We start from the raw sequence: 19519 nt of genomic DNA on the forward strand, positions 1-19519 counted from the left end.
AAGAGTATCTGAATGTGTAAATATAAAATATTTAAGAGTGTGTCAAGTACCTAGAATTGGAATACAGTTCTCTGCAGTGGTTAGTATAAAGACTCATTTGGAGACCTGGAATGAAGCATATAGTCCAGTCCCGGGTTTCGAGCCTGTTCCAAGTGTACTCTTAGGGGAAACTGTGTATGTCTATCTCTGCTTTCAGTGACGCTCCATTACCAGAGACAGCAGTGATGACTGAGGATCTTTATTTACTGCCCCAGGTTTAGGTGGGCTAATCACAAATTATTTCAACCTTGAAGGTAAATGTGGCTGGATTTTAAGTAGTACATTTCAGTTTTCAAGTGGTCACACACTTAACAGCATCATTAAGAAAATAAATGCACCTCCAAATCATTCTCATTTCTCATTATGAACACTCTTTCTTCTGACATGGCATGTTTTTTATATCAACTCTCTGTAGGTTTAGTATCCTTCATGTAGTGTCTGTGCTGCTTTGCGTAGTGGCTACATAAAAATGCTCTATAGTAATTTAAATTTTAACTCCACCATAGTTATCCTGCCACACACATATTGATTTTGATTGTGTCTGTGTGAATCTGTGTGTGTCTTCATGTGTACCCCCCCCCCATACTGAGATCAATTATTTATTTTTTCTCACTCTGTTTAAAGTAGGTCTGTCCTTTCTCAGTGATCATAAACCATATTCTCCTGGGTGATCAATTTGCAGTAGGACTGATACCGGACCTGACTGACCGGGACCAACTTATATTGTAGTTGGTTTGTTAACCTTGCAATATCATAGGGTTGGTGGCACTGTAAACAGGTACTTACAATAAAACTTTGTTTTATTAATGGTCTCTGTATCATTCAGCCACTTACTTGTTTTCTGAGTTACACTAATACTTTGTTGAGGCAAGGATTAAATTATGTGAATTCTATACATTGCAGGTTTGTCCCGTGGTCTTCCCATTTCAACCACATCTCTCACTTTCTCCTGCTGAGATTTTACAACTTGCTTGATCATTACAAGTCCCATGTATTTAAGAGAGTTGACATCTGGGTGTAGCTCATACTGAATATTGCATTGTTTTGCCTCAGTTTCTCAAGCAATTTATCTGTCTTCTAGTTGTGTTATGGCTGTGATTCATCCAACATGAGAATGATATTCATCAGTCCACCAAAGTATTTTAATATCTGCAGTATCACTTTTTGCAATACATTTGCTGCTGGTAATATCCCAAATGGTGTTATTTGGAAATTATATCATCTTAGTGGTGTGTGGAAGAGTCATAGCTTGGAGCTGTTTGGGTCAAGTTTTAGTTACTATAAGCACTGGCTGGCATTTAGCAGTGAGAGAAATGTTACACTTGATGTTATTGCTGCCATCTTTTCCATGGCTGTTAGGGAGTTGTGCTTTCTTTTAAATATCATGAATTATGCTCTCTTTAAATATCATGAATTGCTCCTAAGAAGACCACTAGCTTAAAAACCCTAAGGTATCAGAAAAGTCTGATAACAATGTCCCATTATTCATTATCTTATAGATTCCTAAAGAGAGATCAGTACCTTAGAATCCATACCATTAGGGACCCAGTGGTTCTGGATCATACTTCACAACTGTCCAGATTTTCTCTGAATGTCCAGATTTTTGCCTCCTATTTTTTGTATGTTCCTCATAAAATTTGTGGTTTTCAGGATTTTTATGGCAAATTAATGAGTATTGAATTCACTAAATAATGGCAGATATTTAAGTTCCAGATTTCATACCCTTCAGAAAATGCATGGTAATACAAGACCTTTTACTCTAGCACCTTTCTAAGTTTATAACAGCAATATATAAAATTGGTCCCTATTTTTGGGGCTTTGTCCCCTCATATGTCTGGCTTTTGTCCAGAATTTTTGTGCTAAGAGGTTGAGAGCTATGTTCTGGGTCTCTTTTTATCTTTGTAAATCAAATAGTCCAATTAATACCAAAATCAGGGATCTAAAGCTTCACCAGTAGAAAAATAAAACATAATGGGGGAATAGGCTCATAATGCTATGCCTTCCCCATCGCTAGAATAGACTCCCCCTGCAAAATTAGCAGAGATACATTATCTTCATATAAACAGGATAGGCATTTCATAAATTCACCCTTTGCTTGACTGACTTGCACACCTGAAAAAAGTCAAGGTACAGCCTATAGGTGGCTACTGGAAATGCATAAATGGTCACAAGACTCATTTGCCTTGTAGTTCCTATGATCCTGAGATGCTATAATGTGTACTATTTTGTTTAGCAGTGTTAATTCAGTCAGTGGGCTAAGTTTACTTTACAATAACTCCACATTATTTTAAATCATTCACACTTCTGACATCTGGAATATCATACCTGTAGCAGCCTATGCACATCCCTACATTATAGATTAGTTTCTGAAAACTCCAGTGAAAAAGCAAAAGCCAAGCAAAAGTAAATATCTTGTGAACAGCAAATATAGATAAAAAAGTAAATCAACAATGTTATCAGTAAAAAGCCTTCTTTGCAGTAATAATAGTTCATTCTCCATCTTCACATCAATGTTGTAATATAGTATAATGCACACAAAGCCATACTTTTAATTTTCTGCAAAGGTTTACAAACAACTTTTAACATCCTGGAAATTTACAATTTAGGCATAAAGTATTTTATCAGATTTGTTAGACAAACCTGAACTTTCATATGAGAGCAATAAATTCCTTTCTGGGTGCTTGATTACTCATATGTTTATAAAAATATGAACAATTATGTTTTTGTATATTAACAGCCTAGATAACATTGAATATCTCTCAAGAGATACAGCTTACAAAGCAAATATCAACAAAAGTTGTCTTTAGCATCATTTAAGGATTCAGCTAATGCCATGCATAGTTTGTAAGTCACTTGGTTTTAGAAATATTAATGTACCTATGAACATTTTACACAATATGGGGCATTGCATACCTTAGTAGTTACTGGACAATGTCCAGTTATATCTCTAGTATACATTATGTTTTATGATTCCCACCAAGTCACTCCATAGCATGTCTCTCAATAACATGTAGCTTTCTCAGTTATGAGCAAGTGACAAACAGTGTTTAATATTTCCACTGCAGAACATCCTATATTAACAATCTTAATGTCATTTTATTACTTAGTTTTTGTCCATGTTATGCTTCTTCTCATTAATCAGTACGCTACTGTGTTCAAGATATGACCACACAAAAATGTAATGGTAGCTTATCTTTTTTTGTTGAAACTGTTACATTTCTTTTTAATTTTCAAAACCAATACTGAAAACTCTCTAACAATTTAGTGTTGTCACAATGGTACTATTTCGAATTCCCTGGCTCATTTCAATGGTTTACTTCAATACTGAAACTATACAATGTTCACAAACCCCAGCTCAACAATGGTTTTACTGTTACTCTGTAATTTAGGAAAGAGGACATAGCAGGCAAATCTGTCCCAGTATTTCCGAAGAGTGTAGTAAGGAAGACTCATGAATTGAGAAGTACAGTACATGTTACATGTGTCATTTTTCCAATATGGCTCACTGGGGATTGGTTGTAACAGGGCTTAAAAGTGTCATTGTCAGCATGCATTTCACTGGGTCTTTGCATGTTATAAAAGTGATATAGATGCATATAGGTTCATGATACAGACAAACTCAAACTACCTATAATCTACTGCACTTGGTATATGTATTTACTTATTTATTATTTGTACTGGGTATGTTCCCCTAGGCAAGTGGCCTCTTTTCAGGATGACCTGAGGTGGTATTTATACTATGAGGGGAAATTTGGCCAGGGCATCTGGGAACTTTCCCAACTCTTTTCAACTGCCACTCCCATTCTTAGGATGGAGGTTGCTTGGAGGGTGTTCCCTGGTGGATAAGAATGATGTTGTTTCACAGCTTTCTTTAAGAGAAGATACAATCCTAAAATATGTTTTTAGAAATAAATTGCAAACCTGTAGATGTTACAAAAAATTCCCAATAGATGGAGTGGCTCAAACCAACACAAAACAAGAAAATTCCACTATATAGGTAGAATTGGAACCAGCAGGAAGTCAAATACCATTCTTTAACCAATAACACAAAAAAAATGCCAATAGACAGAGTGGCACAAACCAACACAAAACAACAAAATTCAACTATACAGGTAGAACTGGAACCAGTAGGAAGTCAAATACTTATTTGACTTCCTGCAGGTTCCAGTTCTACCTGTATAGTGAAACCTGTAGATGTTATAAACAGGCAGTGATTAGCTGCTCTACTTGATGGAAATGTTCAAGAGTTTTCACACAAGGTAGCAATTATGGAGATCAGGGCTAGAGGGATGAAATATGAAATGTTAATGCAAATGATCTAGCAGGAGGACCTAAGTGAAAGATTAGTGGTAGCATGGTGAAAAAACAGCAGAGAAAGTGTTTGGTACCGGTGAAGAAGAAAACTTAAGTTCTGGAAATGTTTTTAATTCAGTGGACTGTGTGGTAGATTTTTATTAGGAAAATATATGTAGCAGAAGCAGCAGAAAATCAACAAAGCTTATGGAAACTGTGAGTACTTTTGTTGTAAAAAAGAAAAGAGGGCCAATTATAAGGACTAGCTTGAAGAATGATTCTGTAATAAACAAGTGCTTTGTTAAGAACAATTTAATTGCTCTCCTAAGTTTTTCAAGTTGGGAATGAGACACTCTGTGATACAATGTGTAGGACTGAGGGACTGTTGATGAAGTTTAGTGACTTGTGTTTAAAAAAAATATTTTCCATGAAATAATTATATGTATTTTTCTAGAGAAAATATGAATGATAATATAATGACATTGAAGACAGTGGCATAAGGAAATGTATGCAGATTTTTTTTGTGAAACTTTGGCTAATATCACTAAAGTTATAGATGACAGAAATATCTTGAATGGAAAGTAGGATATGGATATTGTTTTAGGGTATGAAAATTATATTAAGCATTTATGCAGTTTTATTTTTGTTGCTATTTATAGAGGAATATTAGCCTAGATCCTGCTTTTTTCTTGCAGGAGATTTACACATTTAATAGGAAATAATGTAATCAGTGTGTGGGGAAAAGAGACATAATGCAAAAAGATATGATGAGGAATATATAGTTTGTGAAAAAACATGGTTATTTTGGTTTGATTGGAACAGCAGTTAGTGGTAGAAGAAGAAAGGACAGAGGATGAATGTAGAAATAGAAGAAGATATAAATGAAGAAAAAGAGGGTTCAATTGGGGAGGAATGTTTACAAACAGAGCATAAAAACCTAGGAAAAAAGAAGGTTATACACAGCAACAAGTATAAGGAATATGTATAAAAGGCAAAATGCTTTTGAGATTTTGGAATGTGAAAAATCAGATTCAGAAAACTAGACTGTAAAGACAAGTAAAACAAATCAATAGGGAATTGGTAAGGATAAGAAAATGAAAATTAAAAAAAAACTCAACCAAACTGAAATAAAAGTAAAAATTATTTTACAGTATTGTCAGTAAAGGTTAATAGTATTATCAATATAATGATTTAAAATGTTGCATGAACTGTGATCTGGATAATACTACAAGATGGAAAATTTTTGCCCATGGGTATGGAATAGCCGCCAATAATGTTGTTCAGGGGTAGCTGTTCTGTGTATAGGAAAAAGTAAAATACTGGATAGAAGTCTGGTGAAATTATGGAGCCTAAGTGTTATGGCTGTTAGATGGGGATATTATATATATATATATATATATATATATATATATATATATATATATGACACAAGTAAAAACAAGAAAAAAGTCAGCTGCTCAAGCACGTAAAAGGGTATGTGATAGTAAATATGAAAACTATTATTGATGGGGATTTTAACTGTAATTTGCATGAGTTCCTTAAAAAAGGCATCAGTATGATATTTTTTGAAGTGATAAAGAATAGTAAGTCAAGCATCCAAGGCAGACGTTAGTTGACTTATAGGAGAGGTAACCTTACTACAAAGCTTGATTATTTTCTTTTGTCAGTAGGTCTGATAGTGGCAGATGTGTGTGTGGGGGGGCCAGTGGTAACAGACTTTATGGAGCATTTATCAATATGGGTTGACATCTTGGAAAATGAAGCTGTTATAAAAATAGGAAAATGTGTTTGAAAGAATATGTAAAAGGTTCTTACAAAAACTGAAGAATGTGAGTTGAATCAGTTGTGGCAGGATTATTAAACTATTACTTTTATAATCTTGGACTGATTGGTGAATAGTGCTTAAAAAACTTGAAGCAATCTTACATATAGTTAAAATATGATATGATATGATACAATATGATATGATACAAAAAATGTACATTAAGATATTCAAACGAGTACATTGGAGCAATTAGAATGTGGAAGGAAATGTATATAAACAAAAAAATGTTAAATATTGTTGTTTAAGCAAAATAATTTACAGGGAGGAAAAACATATTGGTTTTCTTGGCAAAATTAAATAAGATATACCAGTAAAAGATATGAAGCATAGATAAGTTGATGTAAAAAATGCAAGATCAACAAGTAGGTATAGTAGAAAATTCTGTAGAAAAAATGTACAAGGATGTTGGATTAGATAAAAGGGGAATTTAGAAAGTAAAGGAATTCTTAGAACAGACAATGTATTGGTTAGAAAAAGCTGTTACTATAGTGAATTGTAAATGGTTCTTAAAAATGTTAATATAGATTAATTTTCTCGGTCATATAATATAGATTATGGTACATTTAAACATGGATATATGACAAAATAAGCTATTTTTATGTGTGATAATTGAATGGTTGTAGAAGGGCTTTGTTAAGGATGACTTAAGTGGAGATATAATAACATTTATATAGAAAAAGTACAAAAAATGGAATGGAAAGCTGGAGAACAATCACTTTAATAATACATTATATATGATTTTCAAAGTATGAAGTTAAGATTTCAGATTAGGATATAATATATAATGGTATTAGGCATATGTTGAATAAAATGAAAAAGAAAATTGTAGATGATATTATAATAAGAAACAAAGAGGAGGTAAAATGATGGTGGTAGAGATTCATAAAACATATAACATTACAAGACATAGTGCATTGTGGGATATTCTGGAACAATATGAGATTGGTGATAAGACATTGAGAATACCTAAACCAGCATTACAGGGTAAAGGATAATGATTTTCATTAAAGGTGGTTTAGTACAGAAATTATTATTCAGTGTAGCATAAAACAAGGATGTTCTATGAGTAGAATGTTGTTTGTGCTATTAATGAATGCTATAGTAACTGAAAAGCAATATAAAATGAAAGATACTAACCATGTGATACTGGAGGTAGTAGCTATCCCTATTTGCTTGCCTTATGTAGATAACATAGTAATTGTGATAAAAAAGTTATTGTTGATAGAAGTGTTAATTGTGTTGAATGATTTATTAAGAAGTCTGGGAATTATATTAAATACAAAAAAAAGTAAAGGATCAGGATATATAGTTCAGGTTGAGGGGGTTTATTTTTCCATGAAGGTGGTATCTTTGTTATGTTACAAATTTGGTAAAATAGAGGTTATGATGAAATAATGGAAAGAACTGAGAGATGATGAGGAAAATTAGCATGTTATAGACTATTTTTAGGTTGTCTTTTAAAAATGGTAAATTTGTTAAATTCCATTTTAACAAGGAAAATTGCAAATTTCTTAACTGTTTATAAGATACTCACAATTTCAGAGAAAGAAACTCTGCAGATGGTAATTTAGTTATTTGTGGATTGAGGCTGAACCTGGTAAAGAGAAGACATTTATATTTAAAAGAAGGTGGGAGGTTGGAGTGTTGAATACCTTGGTATTCTTAGCTTCTTTACATTTGTTTAGAGCTTTGAAATGCATGAAGGAAAAAGACATTAACAGTTTAGTGGAAAGAGTTTTTAAGTGTAAATATAAACTCTTTTGGGAAATGATGAAGTTAAAAAAAGGGGATATGAATGAAGAGATGAAGTTGTGTCAGAAGAAAATTCTAGCATGGAAGTTAAATGTTGAAAAAGTAAAAGAAAACAGAAGTATATGGTATGATCATGTGTCAAAAACAAATTATTTTATATAAATATTTGGGAAAATTCTGTTGATGTCACTAAAGCAATAAAAATGGAAGATATTGTGTAATAAAATGTTTATGTGTTAGGAATTTTTATGGCAGATGATGATAAATAAGTTTCTAGTAAAGGGGATATGCCCTATAAGGCAATAGCAGAAATGGTGTGCTCTTTTTTGCAGAGAGGAACATACAATCATCATGTTTATAGTGGATTATCTATATTTCTGAAGCTTCTAGTTTAAGTTATTGCAGTGCTTCTTGTGTAACTCTATTGACAACGTTCAGCTTGACCCTGTTAAGGCAAACACATGCAGATGGTAAATATTTTTTCTAGCTATGTAGACATATAAGATTTATGCATCTTGTTCTTTGCATGAAATGTGCTCTGAGATAAGCCTGTTTAAAGCAAACACGTACAACTTGTCTAGATAAAAACAAAAATGTATCAAACTGTCCTCCTTTCCACATATTTTGTGGTGTTTCCTCTTTCCAACCTTGAAAATGTACACAGATGTATTTTGTCTTAGTTATGTCAGCCTTAAACATTGTATGAACTTAGTTTTTTCCCTATTAAAAAGGTATAAAAATTCTTGACTGTACATATGGTTGAATCCATCTATACTGAGATATTCCGTAACATGATACAGTTTTAATAAATAATGTGTGTACATCCAAAATCTTTGACAATTTTTATACTGAACTTTATAGCTGCAAAAATATATATATATAAAATTTCTGTTTATGTTTTTGGAGGTGCAGTAAATTTGTTAATGTATGGAAAAAGTATGTGAAGACTTTTAATGATATATATATATATATATATATATATATATATATATATATATATATATATATATATATATATATACACATATATATATATATATATATATATATATATATATATATATATATATATAAGGTGAAAGATATAACTATGTATGTGCTACTGAATAGGTTTTATGAAAATAAGTTTGAAGGTTTTATAAAAATGATTTTTTTTTACATTTTATTGGTCATTTGGAATGAGAAATTGAATTAAATATTATTTAGTGGGAATTTGATACTAGTGGATATTTTATGAAAAATAAGGCTTTTTATGAAAAATAAGGTTATAGCTGTAGAAGAATAATGAAACATTTTATGAAGAGAGACTAATAAGTGGATGATGCAAAGAAATGAGCAAATGTACAAATATCCAAATATGTATATTTGTGAATATGAAATAACTGTATATAAAGGGCCCGTACTCTTTTGATAGATGCCATAGGAAGTTAGGTCTTCATTGGTGCACAGTATTTGCTGAAATACACAAAATGATAAATTGAAGATACACTCTGAATGTATTTGGCGCTGAGATTTTCCCTAATTTTGATATGGCTTTATACAGGTCTTGTCATAAGGAAGTCATTTTATACCTCTGCTTCAGAACACTGCATTAATGCTTTCTTGTAAGCTTGCAGAATATAAAATAGTTGCATATCTAAAACTTTTATCAATAAAGATGCTGCTTCTTTTATCTTGTCTAAAAGCAAAGTGGTTTGTTCTACATCTTTGTAAAATCATTCTTCTTTCCTTACTGGATCAGCTAAAAATGGTCAGAATTTGTTGTTGTACATAACACAGTATGATATTAAGAAATATTAACATTACATTATATTGAAACTTGACACTGTTGCATAAATGAGAGTATCTGAGGACAAGAGACCAAATGACAATATACAAAAGGGTGTTGTTCTGTTTGCTTTCCTTTGAATACACAGCTTATTTTTTTCTGTAATTTTTCTTATACTACAATCTCTGTTTTTATAGCAATTGTGACATGTATATATCTTTTTCAGATGAACTGGTAAATATAAGTAAAAATACCATTTTAAATAATGTTTTATTTATAGTGACATTTTAGGGACTATGGTGAACTTCACAGCAATACTCATGATATATCTTGGTCTCTGAAAATGTATATGCTGACAATAGATGGGAGCAGCATTGATTTTATTATTTGGTATGAATTTGGACTATAGAATATCCTTTTTTTCTAGATAAAGATGCTAATGTTAATTATATTTTCAAGCATCTTATATTTTGTTTGAACATCAATTTTTGAATTCAGTGAAGACATATTTTTACACTTTTTTCTTATAACGTCAAAGGGGCCACTTTGCTCTAAATTAAACAGGTCTCTTTATAAAATGTGCCAAAATGTACCTAAAATAATTGTATCTATAATGACTTGACCCCCCCTCCCAAAAAATCAACTTTACTTGAGAACAGTAATGCTTAACATTCTCTGTTCCCTCTTATCTTTATTTTTGGACTATATTTTGTATTTCCAGGACTCACAGCTATTAGTCTTGAACTTACAATACAGAGTCATTTTGATGCCTTTACACATAACTGGTGTAATTAATACAAATAAATAAAATGTTTCCAGATTTGCAAAGTACAATAAATCAATACACATACAGATTTAGTGTATGTGTTTGCCAATGAACAGACTTCTTCAGAAAACATGTCATATACTTAAATCAATTTGCTTGTAAATCATATGTCCAAATGAACCGATGACAATATATATATACCCATTTAAAAAATAATAAAATACAACCCCCCCCCAAAAAAATCCCATTAAACCTATATATTCTCTATAGTTATATAGCTTGTATATACATGCATACAGTAATCATTGCTGATAGAAGTGTAGGTGGAAAAACAGAGAAAATAAAAAAGCATATAAATTTTGCTTTAATGGTCTTGATTTTATAAACATTTTAAATTGGTATGGCTTTTAAATCCAGGGTGTCAATCTGTTTGCAACAGAATCTTCCACTGAAACAAACTGCATTCTGTAGTTCAGGCTTACATGGTTTAAATCATTCAGTCTCCATTAGACTACTGTGTTACCCTGAGCAAATCACTTAACAAGACAAACAACCATATTCATTCCATGCACTATTCATCTTAAAAAAATATTAATCTACTGTCCTTTACCTAGTAAATTACACAAGTTACTAAAGATCTACCAATACCTCCTCAAATTAAATATAAGAAAAACACATTTGTCAGTGGAGTAATTTGCAGAAATTAATTTTATTTATATTAGAAATGTGAAAAAACTTAACCCACACTCTGTCATATGCACCTGTTCACAATGTGATTGATCATTATTCAAAAACCTCCCACTGGATCAAGCAGTGGCCCAATTCAGCTCTGCTATAATATTCATAACTTATTGTAGATCAATTAGGATCATATAAAACCTGGGACCTTGGCTAAAATCAGAAACATAACACAGAATGAGACAGAAATAATCCCTGCAAAATATGGAACACACATCAAACTCAATCCTCATACCAGCCTTATAAACAACTCTGCAACCTCTCTTTTAACTTAGCTCAGCTGGCAAAAGAAACTGCTACATCTCTCTGTGAGAGAAAAGAAACTACTACATCTCTCTGTGTGATTCATATAATTGCAACCCTAGCTCCTTGTGGTCAGTCATACATAGCTCATTAACACAAGGAAAATGCTGTCATCCCAGTCCTTCCCAAATATCTCCAATCATGCTATAGCAGCTATAGTCAACTCTGATTTCACAGACACAGTAACTACTCTGACACAACAATATTCAACACATACTCATTTTTCAACCCATTCTCCATTAAATCTTAAATTTTTACTTTACAACTGGTACCAAACAAAACATTGAAAAACACCTTTGAAAGATTAGGTCTACCACTCTAGCCTATCACCATTTTGTAAAAAAAAATAAAGATAAATCTGGTGACAGGCTTAATATGCAAGCAATTGGTGAAGGCACTTTAATGTGCAGTCACAAATTTGTAATTTGTAAAAAGTCTGTTGAAAACACTGCAGTTCACCGCACCACTCTTGTAGATAAATAAATTCTGTTTATTCCGCGGAATAAACAGAATTTATTTATTTATTTATTTATCTACAAGAGTGGTGCGGTGAACTGCAGTGTTTTCAACAGACTTTTGACCAGTTTTTTATTGTTCGTTTTTGGATCTACAAATTTGTAATTTGTCTGTTCTTTAGCAGATGTGTGCTGTGGTCTGTGTTAAATGACACTGCATGGTTTTGGGAATTGTTTCCTGAAATGATCATGTTAGTTACTGTAGAACATCCCCTTTGTGCTGCACCATGCTGTCAAATTCCACCAGATGATGGTTCTATTTTTGCATGAATGGTGCAGGAATACCCATTCAGAACAATAAGTAGACATAGCACAGTTTCCTCAAACCATTATAGGACCATGATATACAACACTGCACAACCCACTTGACTACCTCTTTCATCTGAGGTGCTATTAAATAGTGTGACATAGTACACCATCATGGTCACTCAAGTACAAATTACAGAAGAAAGTCTATGTTGCCCATCAAGGCTTCAGTCATCTACATTGGATACTCAAGCAGCACATGCCTACTAGATGTTTGACATGTGACGTTCTCCTTTTCTCTACAGCATACCTCTTTTGGTGTTTTACATTAATACTATATATTAGCATTGTGAAGCAGTGCCTTGCTGCTGCACTCATTGTATTTGAGTCATCTTTGGATGCTGATGTCAGATTGTGTACCATGAATGGGTAAGGTTGCTAACTAAAGCATACCATATTGCAAAATCACTGAGGTTTTGTCATCCATTTTGTCATATCATGCAGGCTGTGCCTGCAAATGACGCACTGAGTTCAGAACACTATCCAGTAACACAATATAAATAAAAATAATATCATACTTATATGGTCAGCACAATTAGCATGGCTTCTGCCTCCTCCCCAAAACTTAACCATGTTCTCATGTTCCCTGAATTCTTGACAATCCCTTCCCACGCCATCACTCGTGTGTGCAAAACGTACATTTGTGGCTGCTTGTCCATAGTGAATGTTGGCATATGCTTTACTCAAGCCACAAATTTGTACTATGCATGTCCACAAATGCATTGCGTGCTTCCTCTAAGATACCAAACTTCTGCAGTTTACATTGTCATTTTCAGTGTCCACAAACTGACTGTAATCCTTAGACCTTACTTCACAATGACCATTTTTACTACTTCAGTATATGGAAAATAAATGGCATGATCATGTTTACACAATTTCGCCCATTCTCCATGTACAGAACAAAAATATTCAACTACTTCCACAAAACTGATAATAACCATCATCAAGAGTAATATTCATTAACCACTCAGAAATATACAAAATAAGGCTGACCTCCAATGCAAGAAGTATATACTAAGATCTGACAATGTTGTTGTTGTTGTCTTTCGGCTTTTCCCAGTTAGCGGTCGCCACAGCGGAACTCCGGTCCGCTAATGATTGGCAGTAGATTTTGATGAACGCCAAGGTGCCAGCTCGACGTTCAACCTTCAACAAAGGCACACCATTTATGTATGTCTTTTGAATGCCCACCCAACTGCGGGGAGGACATGCAGACTCCACACAGAAGGCACTCCCCGCACTCCAGCCGAGAATCGAACGGGAGAACCTCTTGCTGTGAGGCAACAACGCTACCGCTGCACCACTGCAGATAAGATCTGACAATGTTGCTTCAAATTTAGTATGAAACTATGAGCAACAGCAGGGTGAAGGTGAAAAATAATCTATTGAGATACAATGCCATTTTTTGCAGTAGTTCTCCTCATTTCACTGCTGCAGTAAAGCTAACAAATGTCAATAATGGAGGGAATATGTTGGTTAAGCAAGTTGTATTGTAAAATACTTGCACAAAAATCGTGAAATAACAGGATATGAAAATATTGCATATAGCTGAAACTGCCACTCATTATTGTGCTTCAAAATAAACACTAGATCATTAAATAATCTTGAATTAGACATGCCATTTTAATTTGTAACTTGGTTTACAGAAGTTTGTCATTTTTTTGGCAAGCACAGAGACATTCTAATAACAATTGTAATTTCAAGAGCATAGATTTCACATATTAGTGACAGATGCATAGTAGGTGGGCAGTCTATTAAAACACAAGGTAGCACCTTTTCAGTGGGACAGAATGTAGGAAGCAGACTTGCAAATGATGAAGATGTGCTCATAAATAATGTATTATCTGTCAACCTACAGACATGAAAATCTGGGCAAAGGCTCTTATAAATAGGGGTACATAATAATCTGTATAACTAATTATCATGATGTTTGCATATCAGTTATCATAACTCCTCCTACTTCCACTAGGCTTGCAGAATACCATCACTCAGAAACGCAAGTTTTAAAAAACAGTGTGACAGTATGATGCAAAATAAAATGACATTCTAAAAGTTGTCACAACAACATTGGAAAATGGTAGCATTTATTGCAAAAGTTGAAATATTTAAATGAAGATGATTGACAATCTTTACAGCACAAAATTATGAACATCATTAATGCTACTGAGAGAGGGTCTATGTTAAATCATCGAACGCTTAAAAAAGTGAACAATGATTTATCGAACCCATATAAGTGAAAGCTTACAATCTCGAACACTTAGAACAGCAATTTTTCCAAGGGGAAAAAAAAAATCGTTCCACAAAAAAAAAATTATAAAACATTACATAAATTGGGGGGCTGTGCCCCCCCCCACACCCCCTACTTAAATATATCAACTCCGAGATCACACTACAGTGACAAAAACGGCAAAGTAATGGAAGCAGCCAAGCAATTTTTTTTCCCAGTAAAAGAATTCTTTTATATGCCGTTTCGCTATTTTGCCTTTTTGTGCTTTCAAGTTTGATCAAGACGCATTCGACAGAATGCGTCTCCGATCATTTAATAGGAACCCCTGAGAGGAGTCAATGATGGCATAAATAAAATGAAAGCAGTCACATATAGGGGTGCTAGCTGTACTACACACTGCAGCCTGCTGCTGGCCCTAGTCTGTACCACATATTTATCTGCAGGATGGCCCTCTTTCCTGCTTCTAAAATTCATCTAAACTTCAACTGCTCCGTTAGTCTCATGCAGATAATATAAAAAAGAACCCTTATGGAGACAAGATTCTTTCATACCATACAGCACAGTCTATGATGCCAGGATGCCTCTGAATTCTGTAATTGTGGTATTTCCAACAAGACTAAATCATGAGAGGACCAAAAAAATTGAAGAATAAGTAGGTGATAATTTTAACATTTCTCATTCTGTTCTTCTGCATATGTTCATATATATATATATATATATATATATATATATATATATATATATATATATACATTTTCATTAAACTCTGGGATGAGTTCTAAAACATGGTTAGAGAAGAAATCTCAGGTCTGTAAATGTAGTAGAGATCTTATTGGGGGTTGTGTCCAAAGCTTGCATGGGAAAGCTAATGGAAGGCAGGTACCACAACAGGTAGTTAGATGTAGGTTTTCTATCTTCCAACACATATTCTTAGCAAAATACAAATGACATCTCTGATATTTAGAGACTGTAAAGTACTCATTCACATTAATAAATGCTGCATACTCATAGTCAGTTATAATGAAGTTCAGATTCACCATAAACTTTGGTTGCAATGTTTAGCATGTTAATCAAGAGACCACATTCTTCATCAGTGTCTGAGAACATAAGGATGTATGTAATAGGAAGGATCTTCTTGTCCTGCCACAGAGGATGGCATAAGCAGCATAAGGTGGAAAATGTTCAATCCATGATATATAGTTATGAATTGTACAAATCATCAGGGGTCTGTACAGCAATAAACAAAATATATATGTCATTATTCACTCTACTCCATACAATGCAGTCAGTGTAAAAAAAAAATCCTTCTTACAAGGGTAAATAATAGGGAGAAAGCCACTAATCAACACTGCATCAGGAAGTGAGCCAGAGCAGTGGCTTCAATGTATCCCATTTATAGCCTGTACAACAGATCCTCCTGCATGGCAGTATTTAACATTATCCTACAATATTTTGGTAAGGCTTTACTTAAAAATTCCTAACTCTGCCTCACTGATACAACACCCATTTTAGGCTGTTAGAGGTGATAGTGGACTGCAGGGTGGAAAGCTTCTTCTACATCAGCTGCCTTTATCCTCATTCCCCTTGCATCACTGACCATATTTCCTTGCTCAGCACCAATTCATAAAGCATATCTTAATATATATAGAAAAAAATACAGTGACTGCACTTCAGAAAGTTCTTCTCTTGAGTCCTATTTATTTTGGCCAAAGATGCCATGGAGCTTTTTCCTGCATCAGTATGCATAATAAGACCCAATACATATGTTTATATATATATATATATATATATATATATATATATATATATATATATATATATTATATATATGTGTGTGTGTGTGTGTGTGTGTGTGTGTGTATATATATATATATATATATATATATTCATACACATACAGGTCTACTTCATATAAACAAAATCTGACTTACCCGACTTTCATAACATCGAGCTGAGAACACCGAAAGTCCAAAGCACCGGCCGCTCAGAACACCGACATTTAACTAAAGGTAAGTAACCCACTGACCAACCCGACAAATAAACTGAAACAGAAGCAAAGAAAAATCACACACGTGGGGGTCTTTGCCCCTCCCACACCCCCTAACTAAATATACTGACTCCATGATCGCATTACTGTGGATGTCATGAGAAAAGGTCAGCATTCTGGTCAAGCAGTTACTTACCTTTAGTTAAATTCTGGTGTTCCAAACAGTTGGTGTTTTGGACTTTTGGTGTTCTTGGCTCAATGTTATGAAAGTCAAGTAAGTGTAATTCCATTTATATGAAGGGGGGGACCCATACACACACACAAATGCACACACATATACATATACATATACATATATATATATATATATATATATATATATATATATATATATATATACATATGCATGAAAAACCAAACAGAAGAACCAAAACTAAATGAACAAACAAACTTCAAAGTCTTAGAGGAAAAAACTAAGGAATCCATGCAAGTCTTGAGCACTTTTGTTCTTTATTGTGCAAGAACTTCATCAGAAAGTAAATACTGTAACAATAGAAAATCAGAAAGTGGTAATATTTAAGGGTTAGCCATATACAAACAACCTATGAGAGTTCAGGATTGTAAAATTTAAAATAAAAGCAGTACAGTAGGCAATAGCATGTTCACAGGTAACTCAGGTTGGAGGTGTTCATCATAATATAGTACTGTGAAAACTGTGATCATAGCAATGAAAAATAAGCTGCCAGGGGTTTCAGTACCTGCTGTTTTTGAAGTTATTACATTATCATTCTATACTGAAATTACATGTTGAAAAAGTCTACAAATGCAAACATTATGATACATGTATGATATTTTAGTATATAGTAGTCTTTAATAGTATTGGAATTTTGGTCAATTTCATCCCATTAATTAACAAACATGTCCATTTTTCTTTTTAGGTGTCAATCGATTTTATGACAATATACAAGAGATGGTTGGCTACAGACCCTGTGTCTGGTGGAAAGTGTGCTGGTCTTTCTGCACTCCCATTGTAGTAGGTGTAAGTAATGCAACTGATAAACTGATACTTTTACAGACAAATGGTCTTTAGGCATATGTTGTGGACCTAAACCCTACAAAAATGATAAAAACTAAAATAATAAATTAAGAAATTCCTAATATCATTTAATACTTAATAGAGTCAGTTCATGAGCTTTATAATCATTTGCAGAATTTTTTATATCAATGCGCTCTTTAGAAAATACTGCCTTTCCAGCGCAAGGCATTTCTGTTAATGGAATATGAAACAATATACGACAAATGAAGAAGGCAGTAGCCGTTTTCTTCCTTTCTGTTTCACTGACTATGCACTTGCTATTGCGTCCTCCAATTTGAGAAATGGAAAAAATAAATGGAGCATAAAATACTATGACACATTGTCAGATGGAAAAGTTGAAGTATGTGGAAGATTTATATTGCTTTGTAAAACATTTCATACAATAGCTGGAATTTTATACTGATGATATGCATATTTCTAACAGTTTTCATTAAATGATTTGCCTTGATGTTATATAGAGTAGGCATCATGGTAAACATGCATAATGTATGCATGTATTTGTAATGACCAGGAAATTATTAGCAGTTGGGTGCAGTTACTGTAAGCCAGAATTTTAAATGTCATTTTACATATTATGATTCATTATAAATGACAGACACCTTTAAGGACTGAAGGTAGAGACTGCTTAGTTTATAGATGTTGCCTAGTTCATGCAGACATACATTTGTTTCAGCTTCATGGGCCCAGACAATGTTTTCAGGAGCAGGTATATTTCTATCCTGTTTATTATGCTATACATATATTCTTATATACATATAGATAGATACACACACACACACACACACACATGTATATATATATATATATATATATATATATATATATATATATATATATATATATATATATATCTATGTGTGTGTGTGTGTGTGTGTGTGTGTGTGAATATATATATATATATATATATATATATATATATATATATATATATATATATATGTGTGTGTGTGTGTGTGTGTATTGGATATATCATATGCATATATATATATATATATATATATATATATATATATATATATATATATATATTCACTTTATAATCTCAAAATACTGAAATCACGAATTTCAGTATCTCAAGGCTGTAAAGACGAACATTTAAAATATTGCTTGCTGAGAACCATGAAATTTTAAATCTCAACCCATTAGAGTGCTTGTTTGCCATGAATTATACAGCTCTAATCCTTTAGACTGCTTCATTGAAGTTTGCTGGAAAGCTGTAACTGCAATAAAGAAATCTTTCCCAATCTCATACTTAGAATGGCTGATGATTTTCTAACAACACCAAGGACTTCAGGAGCTATCTATCAAACTGTCAGCTCCCAAAAGGGTAGTCATGTGCGACTGTTAAATGGCTACATTTTAAATCATGAAAAAGTCATGAGAGAGAAGATGTACTGGTGCTGTAAATGGAAACATTCTTACAAGTGCACAGGTAGGGCTATCTCTGTAACTGTTCCGGACAGTGAAAAGTTGTTAAAGTCTGTGCAGCACACCCATGGAGGTGACCCTAATGAAATTTAACAGTATGAAGTGTGTGATGAATTAAAACTGCATTCTAAAATGTCTCATGATACTCCTTGTCTTATAGTTGATGACGTATTAGCGTCAACATCTGCTGATATAACACTGAGTCTACCTACACACAAAGCACTTATTCAACAGGTTGGTAGAGTTCATAGGAAGAATCTTAAAGGAGTAGCAGAGAAGATTATTAATATAAAAGACATAAAGATGTCTGGTTTTCCTACACAGTCTGGACCTTTCATAAGTAAAAGTATGTGTTATACTACTAGTGAAACTACTGTGGTTGTGTTTAGCACAAATCAGAATTTGTTTGACCTTAGCACTGCTACAATTTGGCTAGTAGATGGAACATATATCTATAAGGGAATTATGTGCCGTCA

At 33.2% G+C, this 19519-nt stretch overlaps 1 protein-coding gene across 2 annotated transcripts in view; it reads left to right on the plus strand.

The window, feature by feature from the left end:
* SLC6A1 (solute carrier family 6 member 1) overlaps nucleotides 1-19519 on the plus strand; it is a 546898-nt gene that overhangs the window by 360017 nt on the left and 167362 nt on the right. For both annotated transcript variants that reach the window (XM_044078045.1, XM_044078046.1), the window contains exon 13: nucleotides 17458-17558. In XM_044078045.1, coding sequence (XP_043933980.1) covers nucleotides 17458-17558 — 101 coding nt within the window. The remainder of the gene's footprint in view (nucleotides 1-17457; nucleotides 17559-19519) is intronic.

Source organism: Protopterus annectens, chromosome 7.part0, assembly GCF_019279795.1.
Source record: "Protopterus annectens isolate FY-2018-M chromosome 7.part0, PAN1.0, whole genome shotgun sequence".
Lineage (NCBI taxonomy): Eukaryota > Metazoa > Chordata > Ceratodontiformes > Protopteridae > Protopterus > Protopterus annectens.